The sequence below is a fragment of the Octopus bimaculoides genome, chromosome 9 (assembly GCF_001194135.2).
Source record: "Octopus bimaculoides isolate UCB-OBI-ISO-001 chromosome 9, ASM119413v2, whole genome shotgun sequence".
Taxonomy (NCBI): domain Eukaryota; kingdom Metazoa; phylum Mollusca; class Cephalopoda; order Octopoda; family Octopodidae; genus Octopus; species Octopus bimaculoides.
The window spans coordinates 66,354,133-66,367,996 of NC_068989.1; the positions used below are offsets into that span (position 1 = coordinate 66,354,133).

Below are 13,864 nucleotides of genomic sequence, written 5' to 3' on the forward strand. Positions count from 1 at the left end.
TATATATATATTATTTATATATATATATATATGCACGCGCACACACACACACACACACACACACACATGTGTACATAAATACATACATATATATACATTCACATATTGGGGCCCTGGGATATTTAGCACACTGCCTACACAGCAATCTTGAGAAATTAGTCTTCTCAAAACCAGAAAGGAGAAAGCTGATTCGAAAACTATAGATCCAACCCATCACTGGAACTATAAAAATCTGCAAAACTTTCCAGAAGTTTATCATTTAAATATACATGAGCATGATTAGATATACAACAATATGCATGAGAATACATTAAACAAAACAGACAAATCTGCACATGTACATACATACATACATACAAAAATACCCTGTTGTTGATGTTGAAATTCCAGCGAAGGAGTCTTGGATGTAGGCTAGAAACCGGTTCTTTCACTATTAGCGAAAAATCTTGAAATTAAACTGAATAATGACACACACACACACACGGATACATGCATGCATACATACATACATACATATAATACAATCGACAAGAAACACTATGAATCGTTTTCTGAGATTCCGTCATAAAAGCCCAGCCTACGAACATTAAGGGAAAAAATCCGTACGACCGATGAATTGTGCATTTATGACGTAATCCCAAGAAATTATTCACAATGCTTCCTACCGATTGTATTATATCAATACAATAATAATCTCTAACACTCTAGCATCTATTATATATCACAATCACGCACATATCATTCTTTCGTTCTTACGTCTTTCTCTCTTTCTATTTCTTTCTGTAGATGCGCGCGCGCGCACGCACGCACACGCACACGCACACACACACACACACAGCTTCAAAAGTGAATAAATAATTTGTTTTTTCAGTTTCAGCTTAGAGTTGTGGCCATGCTGGGGCACTGCCGTCTTGATCCACTGATATTATTGAGAGCCTCCTCTTATATGCGACATTTGGTGAATAAGTGAGTTTGATGCCGCTACCCTCATTTGTACTTCTTGCTACTCTCGACAGAAAGAGGTCCAGTTTTGATTTGAAAACACCTACATCCACTTTGTGTAGGTCCCTCAGGCTCTTTAGGAGAATATTAACAAGCTGTGGACCCCTGAAACCCAGGCTGTTGCAGTAACTGGTCCTGAATCGCGATGGCATTGTGGGATCTTTGGCGCTGTGCAGTGTCGACCCTTTCTAGCATTTGTGTAGCTTTCAATGCCAAAATTTGGCACAATTCCTTCCAGGATCTTCCAGATGTATATTACTGCATACCTTTCGCGCCTTCGCTCCAGGGAGTAGAGTCTTAGCTGTTTCAGCCTTTCTCAGTAGCTGAGTTGTTGCAGTGAGACGATCTTTTTTGTGAAGCTTCGCTGGATTGCTTCAAGGTCCACTGTTAATGTTACACTGTTGGGTGACCATAGCTGGGAACAGTAGTCCAGGCGGCTGAGGACGAAAGTCCTCCAGAAGACCATCATTGTTTCCTTCTCTCTGGTTCTGAACGTTCTCAGGATCCAGCCAGCCAGTTGTCTGCATTTTGTCGTCATCCTGGGGATGTGCACTTAGATCACAAGGCCACAACAAATAAGAACAAGATTCCAAGGGGAGGAAGATCCTCATGAGATGACGGGGGAAGGTTGCAAATCGCCTCAACTAACGTTCCAAAAGTAGCGAAAGATCCCGCCTAAAGCAACACCGACGGAGATTGAAAAAAGCCTGCAACAGTTCTATGAGGGCAAGAGCAGACAAAGAAGCCTTGGTTATAAAAAAACATTAAGTCAACCTTCTGTCACACATGACCTTGAAGACTGCTAGAAAGCAGGAAAGTATACTAGTCCTTATATATTTAATATTTCATTTATTCAATAAGACATTCAATACTTCATTTCATTTTACTATATATACTATATATTGCATAACCCACATTAATTTTATTAGAATATAAATAAAACATAAAAAACAGAGTTGGAATTCTTTTTAATAATATATTCCTCTATACACTATCATACAAACCCCTATGTATATATATATATATATATATATATATATATATATATATATATATATATATGTATGTATTAAAATATTGGCTATCATCAAATAGCAGCATACTTAACGAAAACAACCTGTAGATACTCACCTAAACTTTTTGTAATAAGTGATTTATGAGCTTCAGATAAACTTTTGCAGGGCTTTTTTAAGAATCCTTCCCATGTAATAGCTGCCAATCCGTTGAGAGAAGAGGAAACGGAGCTAAAATAACAAGCAATATATGTATTGTAGTGTGCACACATTTCAACGATGTATGGAATATCTATCAGAAGTAAAATCGTTCATAGCTTTAATATTCGGGGTTTATACAAGGAAAGCAGATTAGAAGTTTTAATATTGTTAGAAGTTAAGGCGGCGAACAGGCAGTATCGTTAAAACGCCGAGGAAAATACTTAGCGGCATTTGAATCGTCTTTACATTCTGAGTTCGAATTCCACCGAGGTCGATTTTGCCCTTCATCCTTACGAAGTCGATGAGATAAATACCAGTGGAACACTAGGGTTGATATAATCAACTTAACCCCTCCACCCGAACTTGCTGGCCTTGTGTCAAAATTTTAAATCAATATTGATAGATAGATAGAGACAGACAGACAGATGTGCATAACTATAAATGTGTGTATGTATTTATATATCTATGTGTATCATTTGATGAGAATAAATTTGTACTCGACCAGATACCTACTCACATGCACACACACGTGTATATATATATGTGTGCGCGTGCGTGCGTGCGTGCGTGCGTGCGTGCGTGCGCGTGTGTGTGTGAAGTTTGGTGATATTATAGCCCATGCAACCAGAGAGTTGTTGGCTGAGATGTATCCGGATATAGGTTGTTTGTCTGGTATCAGTTAAAGAAATTTTTCCAGATGTCGTTCAAAGGTTATGTGCTCTTTTCTTTCTCTTTTGATCTGTACTGAGGTAAGATTATACAGGAGAGGTTGTTAAGGAAAAGTCATTGCGTTGCACTGTGGCTATGCGTTGTGAGTCTGACATGTGAATAGAGGACGTATGGCACGATATCCTAGTCTTGCAAAGAATTGCATAACTGCTAGCGTACTTGTGCTTTTAAAATCTTATAAGTTATTTCATTATCACAAAAATTGACTCTTAAAAGACGTAATTTTACTGTGAAAGTTGTATCTCTCTCTCTCTCTATGTGTGTATATATATGTATATATATATATTATATTATATATCCTTCAGGTGACTGCCTAGTGTCATCCTACAACACCATAGACCTTGGAGCAATTAAGAATTTAAGCTGGAGTTCCCACGTAAACTGCAAGGTTGACTTGGCTCGCAAGATGTGCTCCTGGATTCTGAGAACGTTCCAATCTTGAGATGCATACACCATCATCCTTCTCTACTCTACTTTTGCCCTACCACACACACACACACACACACACACACACACACATATATATATATATATATATATATATACACACACACACACACACACACACACCTTAGACCGTGTTATAATATAAGCCATCAAATGTATTTGCATACTGTTTAATGAAAATCTGTTGTGGTGTAACTTATAAATACCATTACATTATTTATTGAAACGTAGAAATGATTCGTAAAACAAACCTCAGAGCGCCACTAAACAAACAAGCAATAAATAGACCAGGAAGCCCAGGGTAACCAAGCACCTCCATTACGAAATATGGTATGATCTGCAATTAAACAGAAACATCGATACTGAAATAATTTATAAATTTTAAGTACACAGAATTACGTTTGCAGTTATACAATAAAAATCGATTAGGTTGAAAGCATCTCTACTACAATATATACATAAGATATATATATATATATATGTTGTCAAATCTGCGTTCTTCCGTATAGTAACGTTCGATATTTAAGTTATTTTATTTTTAAGCGTTAAACTAACACATCTATAGGACTTATCCCTCCCGTGCTGTCCTCTTATTATGATGAATATATTCTAATCAGTCAATAACAATTATTTATGAATGTGTACTCTTTAGTTTTCTTAGTAGAGGAAATATGGTTTTCGCTCAATAAACACGTGTGTTCTGTTTTATTTTAGTTGAATGTAATCGGATCGGAATAACGAGTACTTTTAGTTAGTGTATCTCTGCGATTTAATCCAAAGGATTTGGAAAGAACACTAGCAAGGCCTCCGAGACAAGTGTACAAAAGCAGGATATTTAAACCACACCTCATGAGTTACTGTGCTATAAATATGAACCATTTATGTCTATGATTTTTATTCTATGATTGCAAACGCAAGCCAAGATCAAACAAATACATAATACGATTGTTTAGTTTATGAATTCTTTTTAAATATCAAATAATTCTACCTGATTAGTATTCTCAATTTGCTTTGAAGTCAAAGGATCACAACCTTTTGTTGCATAGAATGAAAAAACAACAATTCCAGTTATACAAGCAAGGAATATGAAGAAGGAGACAGCTCCGATGTTGATCAGTATGGATCTAATGAAATATAATGTCGTATGAACAAGAGAGAGAGAGAAAAAAAAACTATGAATTGTTGGTTGATATTTGTTTTCCGGACAACTGACAACTGTTTCAAATATTATTAAATTTCTATTACATCACAAAAATTAACTTTCTTAAAAGACATAATTTTTCTGGGAACATTGTGTCGTCGTCGTTGAAGCTGTTGAGTCGCATGCAAAGTCAAGTCGAGCAAACTCATGATATATATATATATATTAATAGAGGTTATAATTTACTGAAATTTTGCACCATATTTTTTAATATGTACTTTTTTTAAGAATATCTCTTTTTTTCTAGGGTGAGGTTTGAGAGAGGAATTCTGCTGCTATTTATTGTAGACTGAATCCACGAAATAAGTACTCAGTTCACTTTCCATTTATGCGGAAATTATTTCATTTCATTCAAGTCACTCATGTCAATTTTACTATTCGTTTTCAGATCCGTTTCTATGTTCTTCCAAACATAAAATATAGACTTTAGATTATCTTTATGCATTCATACAAGTTACACTGCGGGTTTTATATAAAAGGTTCAGATACAAGCAAAATGAGATTACATAATTTATATTATTTGTTTTAGATATAGATAGTATTAAGCTCTTGGAGGCCCAGTGGTTAGGGCAGAGGACTCGCGATCATAGGATCGCGGTTTCGATTCCCAGACCGGGCGTTGTGAGTGTTTATTGAGCGAAAACACCTAAAGCTCCACGAGGCTCCGGCTGGGGATGGTGGTGAACCCTGCTGTACTCTTTCATCACAACTTTCACTCTTACTTCCTGTTTCTGTTTTGCCTGTAATTCAAAGGGTCAGCCTTGTCACACAGTTACACGGTGAATATCCCCGAGAACTACTTTAAGGGTACACGTGTCTGTGGAGTGCTCAGCCACTAGCACGTTAATTTCACGAGCAGGCTGTTCCGTTGATCAGATCAACTGGAACCCTCAACGTCGTAAGCGATGGAGTGCCAACAACAACAAAGTATTAAGCTCTAAAATTATAAAGTTATTACGAGTCAGGCTGAAACTGGAACCATAGCTCTCAAATTTTCCCAAACTAGAACTGCATATTGATATATCTCAATAAAAGGAAAAATGTCACAATAAAAGTTATTAACGTTAACGTAAATATGGCCCGAGAAATCAACACCTGTAGGCTTATTAAAACTGAGGTGGCAATCTTCAAAGAAAGTGTCCCAGTTTTTTTCCTGGCGAAGCCCAAAGATTCTAGATGGATGGTTTGCAATTATAAAAGCTGGCAAATGCAACCTTCGACCAGAGTCACTAGCTGCCTACGGGGATTTATGTTCCTTGTCTCAGCGAGTACTTTTCCTCCCTTTCTTTCACTTTTCTTATGTAAAATGTTTATTCCATATTAGACAAAAAGCGCTCACCTTGTATCGAGTAACATCTTAAGTTCATACAATGATTTAAGTTTCTTACACTACTTTCATAATATTATATACCAAGTTATATAAATATAGGATATTCCTAACCGTCATGTTCGTTGAACGTTATTCTATTAATTTATGGGATGCACATTTGTAAGTATAATCAATTGGAGCTTGAATCATCATTCTCTAAAGATTTGAGACTATTAAGAATTTTGAGCTGGTGAAATATTAACTTCAAATAAACGTTAATACTGACAATACACAAGATTCTTATAGGGAATCTCACGTTATTTTTTCATATGTATATTTGTACTTTGTACATATGTATACGTGTGTATGCATGAGTGTATGCGAGGGTGTAGAGGACCCTGAATTGAGGTAGTACCTTAAGTGTCTGGCAGGTGCTGCTTACCAGGAATGGTCAGGTGGAGAGGAATCACTAGTCCTCATTCAACTCTTAGTTTCTCACTTGATGGCTCCTAACGTCATACCCAGATACTCCACTTCAGATGGTTGGCTGAACCCAAGTGAGGAATGGTGTTAACACTGCACCAGCAGGCGAAAGATATCGGGTAAGGCTTCCCAATGAGTCACCAGCCAGAGCAGAGGAACCTGCTCAGGTTAACGGGGAAGTGTTCGAGACCAAGGTATGTTTCAGGTAGATGCAAGCGTTTGTGGTGAACAGCTTGGAGATGAATGGGCGCTCTCAAGCTAACTTGACCATAATATATTCATGATGATGACGCCTTAGACCAGAACCCATACCGGATCGGTCGTCGCCCGGATTGACATCAAAACGTGAATAGGCCTCAATTTCGCCAACTCACAGAAGGTCAAGAGAAGAGGCGAAATCTAGTTGCAACGTCATCAACGAGTGCGTCAACGACCACACGGTCAAGGAATAGAAAGGAAGAAAGGAGTGTGTGTGTGTGTGTGTGTGTGTGTGTGTGTGTTGCGAATTTATTTGGTGCATTATTATTTCATAGTAGATGACAATGATGGCAAATGAATATGAAATTCGCGTAGGAGTGGATGTATTTGCAGAATTAGTTAAACGAGGGATTTACTGTTGTACAACAACTATTACAGCTCACAATCTGGACCAGTGTCTGAATTTGGATGTATCTTTTAGTTCATGAACTGAGATGATTAGTTACAAATGGACAGAAATTACATTCTGTCGGGATGATATGGTATACATAACCAATATCCAGATGGGGTGGGTCCTGGTGATGAAGAATAAAATGTACTTCCTAAGAGCACAAAAATGTCCTAGCAACGGTAGATTGATTTCACCTCGGTAGAGTAATATTTAATCTACAGGGTCATCTCATCCCTACTAGTTATTTAAGAAAACGGTATTAGCGATATAAATAAAATGAAATAACATCATCCAAAGATTGAAAAATATTGTTTCAATCTTGTGTTAATTTAGCTCGTGTTTAATAGCATTCAATAAGTGCAAGGGTTTCTGTTGATGAATAATTTTAATTTAATAAATTGTCACCGAACTTAATATTACTGCACATTTCAACATTTATATTACTTTCTCCTGATTATTTATATATATTTTCAAACAAATCTACATACAAACTACACAATATTTAATCTTACTCTTTTTTTCTTTCAACTTGTGTCCATGTTGTAGTATCACTTTTCTATAGAATTCTACAGATTTTGTAAAGAATTTGTATAGATTGCTTTTAAATAGAAAATCGTCGCGTACAAGGTGAACAGTGAGAATCAGAATGACGATATGAATATTCATTCTTAATATGATTTGAACGTAAATATGCTACTCGTAGTTGTATTTCGCCATTGAAAAACAACTCCTTTCCGAAGACTGTGTGTTCATAACGCACTCGATTCATTAGAGCAAGATGACTTTGGGGTGTTCGTTCTTTCGGCCTTGTTGTATCACCTTGGGCCAAAACCTTGGTTTCATTAGTCCGGGGTATCTCTGGCCGATGAGGCATAACAAGGTCGAAACATCGTGCGTTCCAATGACCTCCTAACCCTAATGAATCGTGTGTGCTATAAAGTTACATAGTCTGAAAGGAATTACTCTCAAATGATGCTATACAACAGTGACAAGTATATTCAAGCTCGAATCTGCAGGAACATATTAAGAATATGTAAGTCATCATATTTTTATATATTTTGGATAAAAGAAAATTATGACTTTGGAGTGAAAGAATCACCAAACTGAATGAAGAAAATTAAATGTGTATAGTTACGCATAATTTCAATTGATGGGCCTTTTGTTACTAGACACAGTCTTCTCTTTAAATTGTGCGTTTCGTGTGCTAGCACACAAAGGGAAAATGTTCGCACACGTTCTTTGCAACTAGCACACAAGGGTAAAAATGTTTCCAACACAAAATCGCTTTTTTTTTTAATTGAAAAAATCTGAGCGTTGGTTACCCGCATGGATACATGTACATTGCATAAGAAAACAAAATGTGCATACAAGCATATTTCTGCGCCCAGCCACTACAAAACATTTATAGGGAACATTGATTAGAAGTATCCGTTAAAAAGATACGAGACTTGTTTACTTTTCTCCTGAAGGTGCGATAATCAAAATTATAAACTTGTTGAAATTTCTTTCTCACTATTTGTTTCCTTCCCAAATTTCTATTCCTCCAATTCCTGACCATTGCACATACTATATTCCATAAAATCACATGCTTTGTTCAGAAATACGGCGTCAGGGTTGCTATTGATTGATTTTTGCTCACAACTAAATATCTTGTCGACAAATATCTTTATCTATGTGATATTTTCCTTAATATGTTATTACATACGCAAATACGTTTTATTAGTAAGATAATATTTCTAGTTATGATTCTAACACTTGTAATCTTTATATATTTTTCAGATACTGAGGTCATTTGAAACTGTTAAGTTGAATAAGAACAAAATCGAATTGCAAATCAATATCGTTAAAATGACATCATACAAACGGGCTTTTCTCAGGCTTGGAAGAGAAGAGTATCTTTGGACACTCGCCTGACTGGTGCCAAATGTTGCCATCCAGCCAATCGTTGCTCCACAGAGTAGATTCCAAAATGTATGTCGAATGGTCGGATCTACACGAAATCTGAAAACGGTGAAATGTTATAATCCTTTATTCATTTCGTTGTGTCAAAAATTAGCAGGAGATATATTAATGAATATTAAGGTAATTTAGCTTGAGAGTTCAATTAACAAAATCATAAACTTACTCGTTAAAATGGATTCTTCCCCATTGCTTGTTTACTTCCCAAACATGTTGTATTCCTCCAACAATTACTGTACCCTAAAGGACATATCAAAACAAGAATGATTTTATCTTTTAAATTAATAAATATTTCACAACAATAAGGATTTTAAAGTTAAGTGCTATATATCACAAATTTGGAGGAAGTAGTCGATTACATGGATCTAATACATTACTGGTATCTTTAGATATAACGGCAGTTAACCTAAGTTGCAAGCAGTGGTAGCCTGTTATAAATAAACAGTGCTTTGTTAGTTTGAAATAATGAAATAATTTCCCATGTTATGGATATTCAGATATGTGGGGGACATCCATTCATTGTTCTGTGAATGTTTTGCAAAAGGGAAAGGATTAAACCTGTAAATTTTTACCTAAAATCTGGTGCAGAGATCTGAAGGCAGTTTCATAAACTAGGTATGTGGGAAAGACCACTTATATTTTAGATTAGAGACTTGGATAGACTCAGTCTTCGTTATAATTTAGCGCTATCTCGATGTGTTGAGTACTTTCTTTTGCTTAATTGCCATTCACATTAGTATAAAACAACCTGTCATTTATACACACACACACACACGTGTGTGTGTGTGTGTGTGTGTGGAAAGAGAGAGAAAGAGGAAAAGAAAAAGGTGTTGCGAGGGGTTTAGATACTGACCTTGATGACAATGGCCAGTAGTCCTGCTAACATTATCAATGCTTGGAAAACATCTGACCATACAACAGCCTTCAGACCACCCTAAATAATAACAACAATGATAATAGTATATATAAGAATGTATATATATATGTGTGTGTGTGTAAAAGGTTGAAGAGGAACACACGAGTAGATATATATATATATATATGGAAAAAAGACAAAGTAGAAAATGCTAAAATACTTTTATAAAGAACATTATACACACACACACACATATATATATATATATATATATATATATATATATATATATATATATATATATATATATATATATATATATATATATATATGTATATATATATATCACTGGAGCCAGTAAAAAGTGTAAAAATGAAAGAAGTAATAATTCTTACCAAACAAGTATATATAGTGGCAACTACTCCAACAAGCAAAATGGTGGCCCTTTCCGGAAGTTCAGTTACTGGAGAGAGGAAATATAACACAACTACCTTTGAAATTGTCAAGTATTAGTACGGCTTTATAAATAGCATTTTTAGTATTAGTATGATATTATAATTGACATTTATAATATAAATGCGGCCTTGTGAACAACAATTAGCATAACTTTGTATTAAATTTCTTTAAATATAGCGCCAAATAAATTGAGAAGTTATGCCACTGTAGTTTTCAATGATCTTCCGTAAATATTTTTGTAGCGAGCCTCTTGTTGATTTTTTTAAAATCAGGACACTCGAGCTCCCCAGCTCAAGACCATGCACAGTCTACCATCGTCACCATAAATGGTATTAATGCCTACGCGAACATAGCTTGATTTATCAAATCGGTTGGTGTCTAAAGTCCGCTCGTACGTTCTAGAAAAACTCCGTTAGGCTATGACAAGCTGGCGAATTGAACCTCAGGTAGAGTTATCCAGAAGCCATATCGCTCTTTCCCTCTACTTCTTTTCACTTAACATGCTTGTGTTATATTCGACTAAACGTACAGACCTTGAGTTGTTATTCCGAATCATGCATGCATTACTTGCATGCTATAGTTCTCCCTCTCTCTACTTATCTTGTTCGTAGTAACTGTGTACAACTTTCATGTAATTATCTAGCATTTTGTATTACAGAACACCTTTAACTATTCCATGCGTTATATCATGAATTCTGTTCCACTAAATCAAATATTTGTTCATGTGTAAATGTAAACGTTCCGGATTAAAAAAGAAATATACGAAACTCAAATGTTAGTGTGGTCATTCTCAACCTTACACGCAGATTATCTGATATTGTGTATTACCAACGACTAATTAATTATTAAGACCAACGAAATTTGTGTATCCTCTTTTCAGTGTGATGTTAAGTCATATATTCTTCGCAGGTGTTCACAATGTGAGATAATTTGCATGTGTAGACAATGACCACACTAAAACTTAATTGAGTTTCAAATATTCTATTAACCATAAATGTATATCTAATAAATTAATGGAGCAGCTTCAACGAACATAACTGTTAGGAATCTTCAGGCTATAATTTTCTGAATAGCATTATGAAAGTAGCGCTAGGAATTACAACCACTGCAAATAAGTAATGTGTGTTACTTAACACTACGTTGCAAGGATAGTTGTTTTTTGTCGAGTACGACACAAGCATGGTTCACAGAAAAATGAGAGAGAGAGAGAGAGAGACCAACTCGCTGAAATTAGTAACATAGTTTCCCTTACATTGCTTAGTGGATCTCTGGTATAAAGTTGAATCTAGCTATGATAGTGGTAAGCTAAATTCTAGAATCTTCGACCAAATTGCTTGACGGGAAAACTCACTGCGTTACTTTGAAATTTCCCGTGTTAACTGTCGGTCAACACGTGTTGGTTGATCAAGCCATATTTACGAAAACATTAATACCTTTTATGGTGACACTTTTCCTTTTATCTTGATACATTAGTACGTGGTTCTAGACTAGAAAAATTGGGAGTTATGGTTCAAATCTCAGCTGGAGTCTTGTTACAATCTAAAAGATACGCTTTTGGAGAAGCAGAAATTCGTTCCATACAAATTTCTTTATTTGACTAATATTGGTCTCAAATTTTAGCACAAGACCAGCAATTTCGGGGGAGGGGAATAATCGATTACATCGACCCAAGCGTTCAACTGGTTCATATTTTATTAATGCATGAAATGCAAAGTCGGAATTTGAACTCGGAACGAAATGACGGACATTTATTTGACTAATATAGTCATGATTTCATGATTAACTTTTTAATTTAAATTTATATAGAACGAAGAGCATAGAAAAATATCTGTGAGATAGATGGTTTAGCCTTTACCTGCATGTAAAGCTGTTGAAGGAGCATAGGATGCGATACCCAGGTAAATGACCTAAAACAGTGAGATATTATTTGTTACAATTTAATAGTTTCAAAAATTAACATCAACTTTTCACATTAAGCAAAAATAAAACGGCAAAAATGTTTCCTAAAATATTTTCGCACGAACGATTCTTTAGATGTGATTCGATTAGACTTAATTATAAGTTGTTTTTTAAGTAGAACAGGAAATTTTGTGTCCAAAATATCCGGAATCATTTTCCGTTCATGATTTATTGAGAGCACTTTTACACAAACATAGAACTTAAGGAAAGAATAATTATTAACAATAACCATCAGTTTATCCTACTGTTGCACTTACACTGCAATAAAAAGAACGTAAGAGAGATTCATTGAAAGACCTGTCATATATAAATCAGAATTAGTTGAAGTCTCTTACTAAAGGTAAATATTAGTTACCGCTATATCTTTTTGATTCAACCAGTCTATCGACTAATTTTTTCAGTCAATTACATATTAGAATATACGCTATGTCAATATCTGCTGACATTCTCTTGAAACCCTTCCATTAACGTCCATATAATTATATGTTACGCTCATATCAATGAAGCTATTCTTCCAGTTAGATGAATTATAATATTTGCATTTCATGAAAATATCAATACAACATGTCGTTGGGTTACGTCAGTAAATTTTCAGTTACGAGATAAAAAATATCATTAAAATAATTATATCAAAACTTTTGCAGAAAGGCCGCAAACAGAGAACTGGAGGCTGCGAAGTGAGTCAAGAAAAATATGGGAGTGGTGGTGGATTTCTGTCGTTTGACAAGGAGGATTCAGTTGTTTGAGCAACCGAATTATGTGTTCCTGAATTAACGAGTAAGTGGCCAGCCAGTACATGGACATGTGTTCCCTTGACATAGTTCTCAGTTAGAATCAGCGTCACACATTGTGTATATAATGAGGCTGTACATTTCGAATAAAGGGTGAAATCCAGCCGACGGGATTCTACAGTTTACGTCTGTCCAATATCACTCAAAAAACAAGGGTCCAAGAGGCCATTCAATGGAACCGAAGCCGGGCCCCAGAGTTGCGAATGTCTTAATTGTTCAGCCATATTGCGCTCAACGTAAGTAGAGTCTTCGTAATCTTCAATTGTTTACCTCATGTATGTAAACTTCGTGTATCTAACTTTTGTAACCTTCAATTGTTTATCTCATATATGTAATTTCTAACACTGCTAAAGAGAGAAATATTGCTTTATGCACCAACAAGCTTGGTTAGTTCTGATCAGACACGTAACATAAAAACAGTTGCGAAGAGTATTTGGCAGATTGGAATGAAATCAATATAATATTATTCAGAAAAAAAAAATATATATATATATATATATATAAAATTTTTACATATATATATATATAAAATTTTTACATTACCTGTTGGATTGTACAAAGTAGAGTAGCTATGAGTTTGACTGATACAGACTGGAATCGTCTCTCAAGATACTGCAATTGAAAGAATGTTTTAAAATCGCGAATAAAGTTTAAAAACAATAAACTCAACTGAAAACATTTTATAATTAATGACATGGGTGGCGGCTAAGGGTAGCAGCCTGGCAGATAAAAATACTCAGTGAGATTTCTTTTTTTCTTTACGTTCTTTGTTCAAATCCCACACAGGTCAACATTGCCTTTCCTCCTTT

The 13,864-nt window shown here is 35.3% G+C and overlaps 1 protein-coding gene and 1 long non-coding RNA gene across 3 annotated transcripts in view; one reads left to right on the forward strand and one right to left on the reverse strand.

The window, feature by feature from the left end:
- The window catches only part of LOC128248732 (uncharacterized), a 47,725-nt gene that overhangs the window by 30,622 nt on the left and 3,239 nt on the right, over nucleotides 1–13,864 (forward strand). Inside the window, exons 2-3 of the long non-coding RNA XR_008264908.1 lie at nucleotides 8,814–9,116; nucleotides 12,909–13,291. This is a non-coding gene — a long non-coding RNA (uncharacterized LOC128248732). The remainder of the gene's footprint in view (nucleotides 1–8,813; nucleotides 9,117–12,908; nucleotides 13,292–13,864) is intronic.
- The window catches only part of LOC106875320 (sodium-coupled monocarboxylate transporter 2), a 38,242-nt gene that overhangs the window by 20,808 nt on the left and 3,570 nt on the right, over nucleotides 1–13,864 (reverse strand). For both annotated transcript variants that reach the window (XM_052970725.1, XM_014923406.2), the window contains exons 2-10: nucleotides 13,599–13,667; nucleotides 12,161–12,212; nucleotides 10,245–10,312; nucleotides 9,847–9,927; nucleotides 9,160–9,233; nucleotides 8,895–9,035; nucleotides 4,381–4,516; nucleotides 3,644–3,729; nucleotides 2,134–2,246 (exon numbers count right to left, since the gene is read on the reverse strand). In XM_052970725.1, coding sequence (XP_052826685.1) covers nucleotides 2,134–2,246; nucleotides 3,644–3,729; nucleotides 4,381–4,516; nucleotides 8,895–9,035; nucleotides 9,160–9,233; nucleotides 9,847–9,927; nucleotides 10,245–10,312; nucleotides 12,161–12,212; nucleotides 13,599–13,667 — 820 coding nt within the window. The remainder of the gene's footprint in view (nucleotides 1–2,133; nucleotides 2,247–3,643; nucleotides 3,730–4,380; nucleotides 4,517–8,894; nucleotides 9,036–9,159; nucleotides 9,234–9,846; nucleotides 9,928–10,244; nucleotides 10,313–12,160; nucleotides 12,213–13,598; nucleotides 13,668–13,864) is intronic.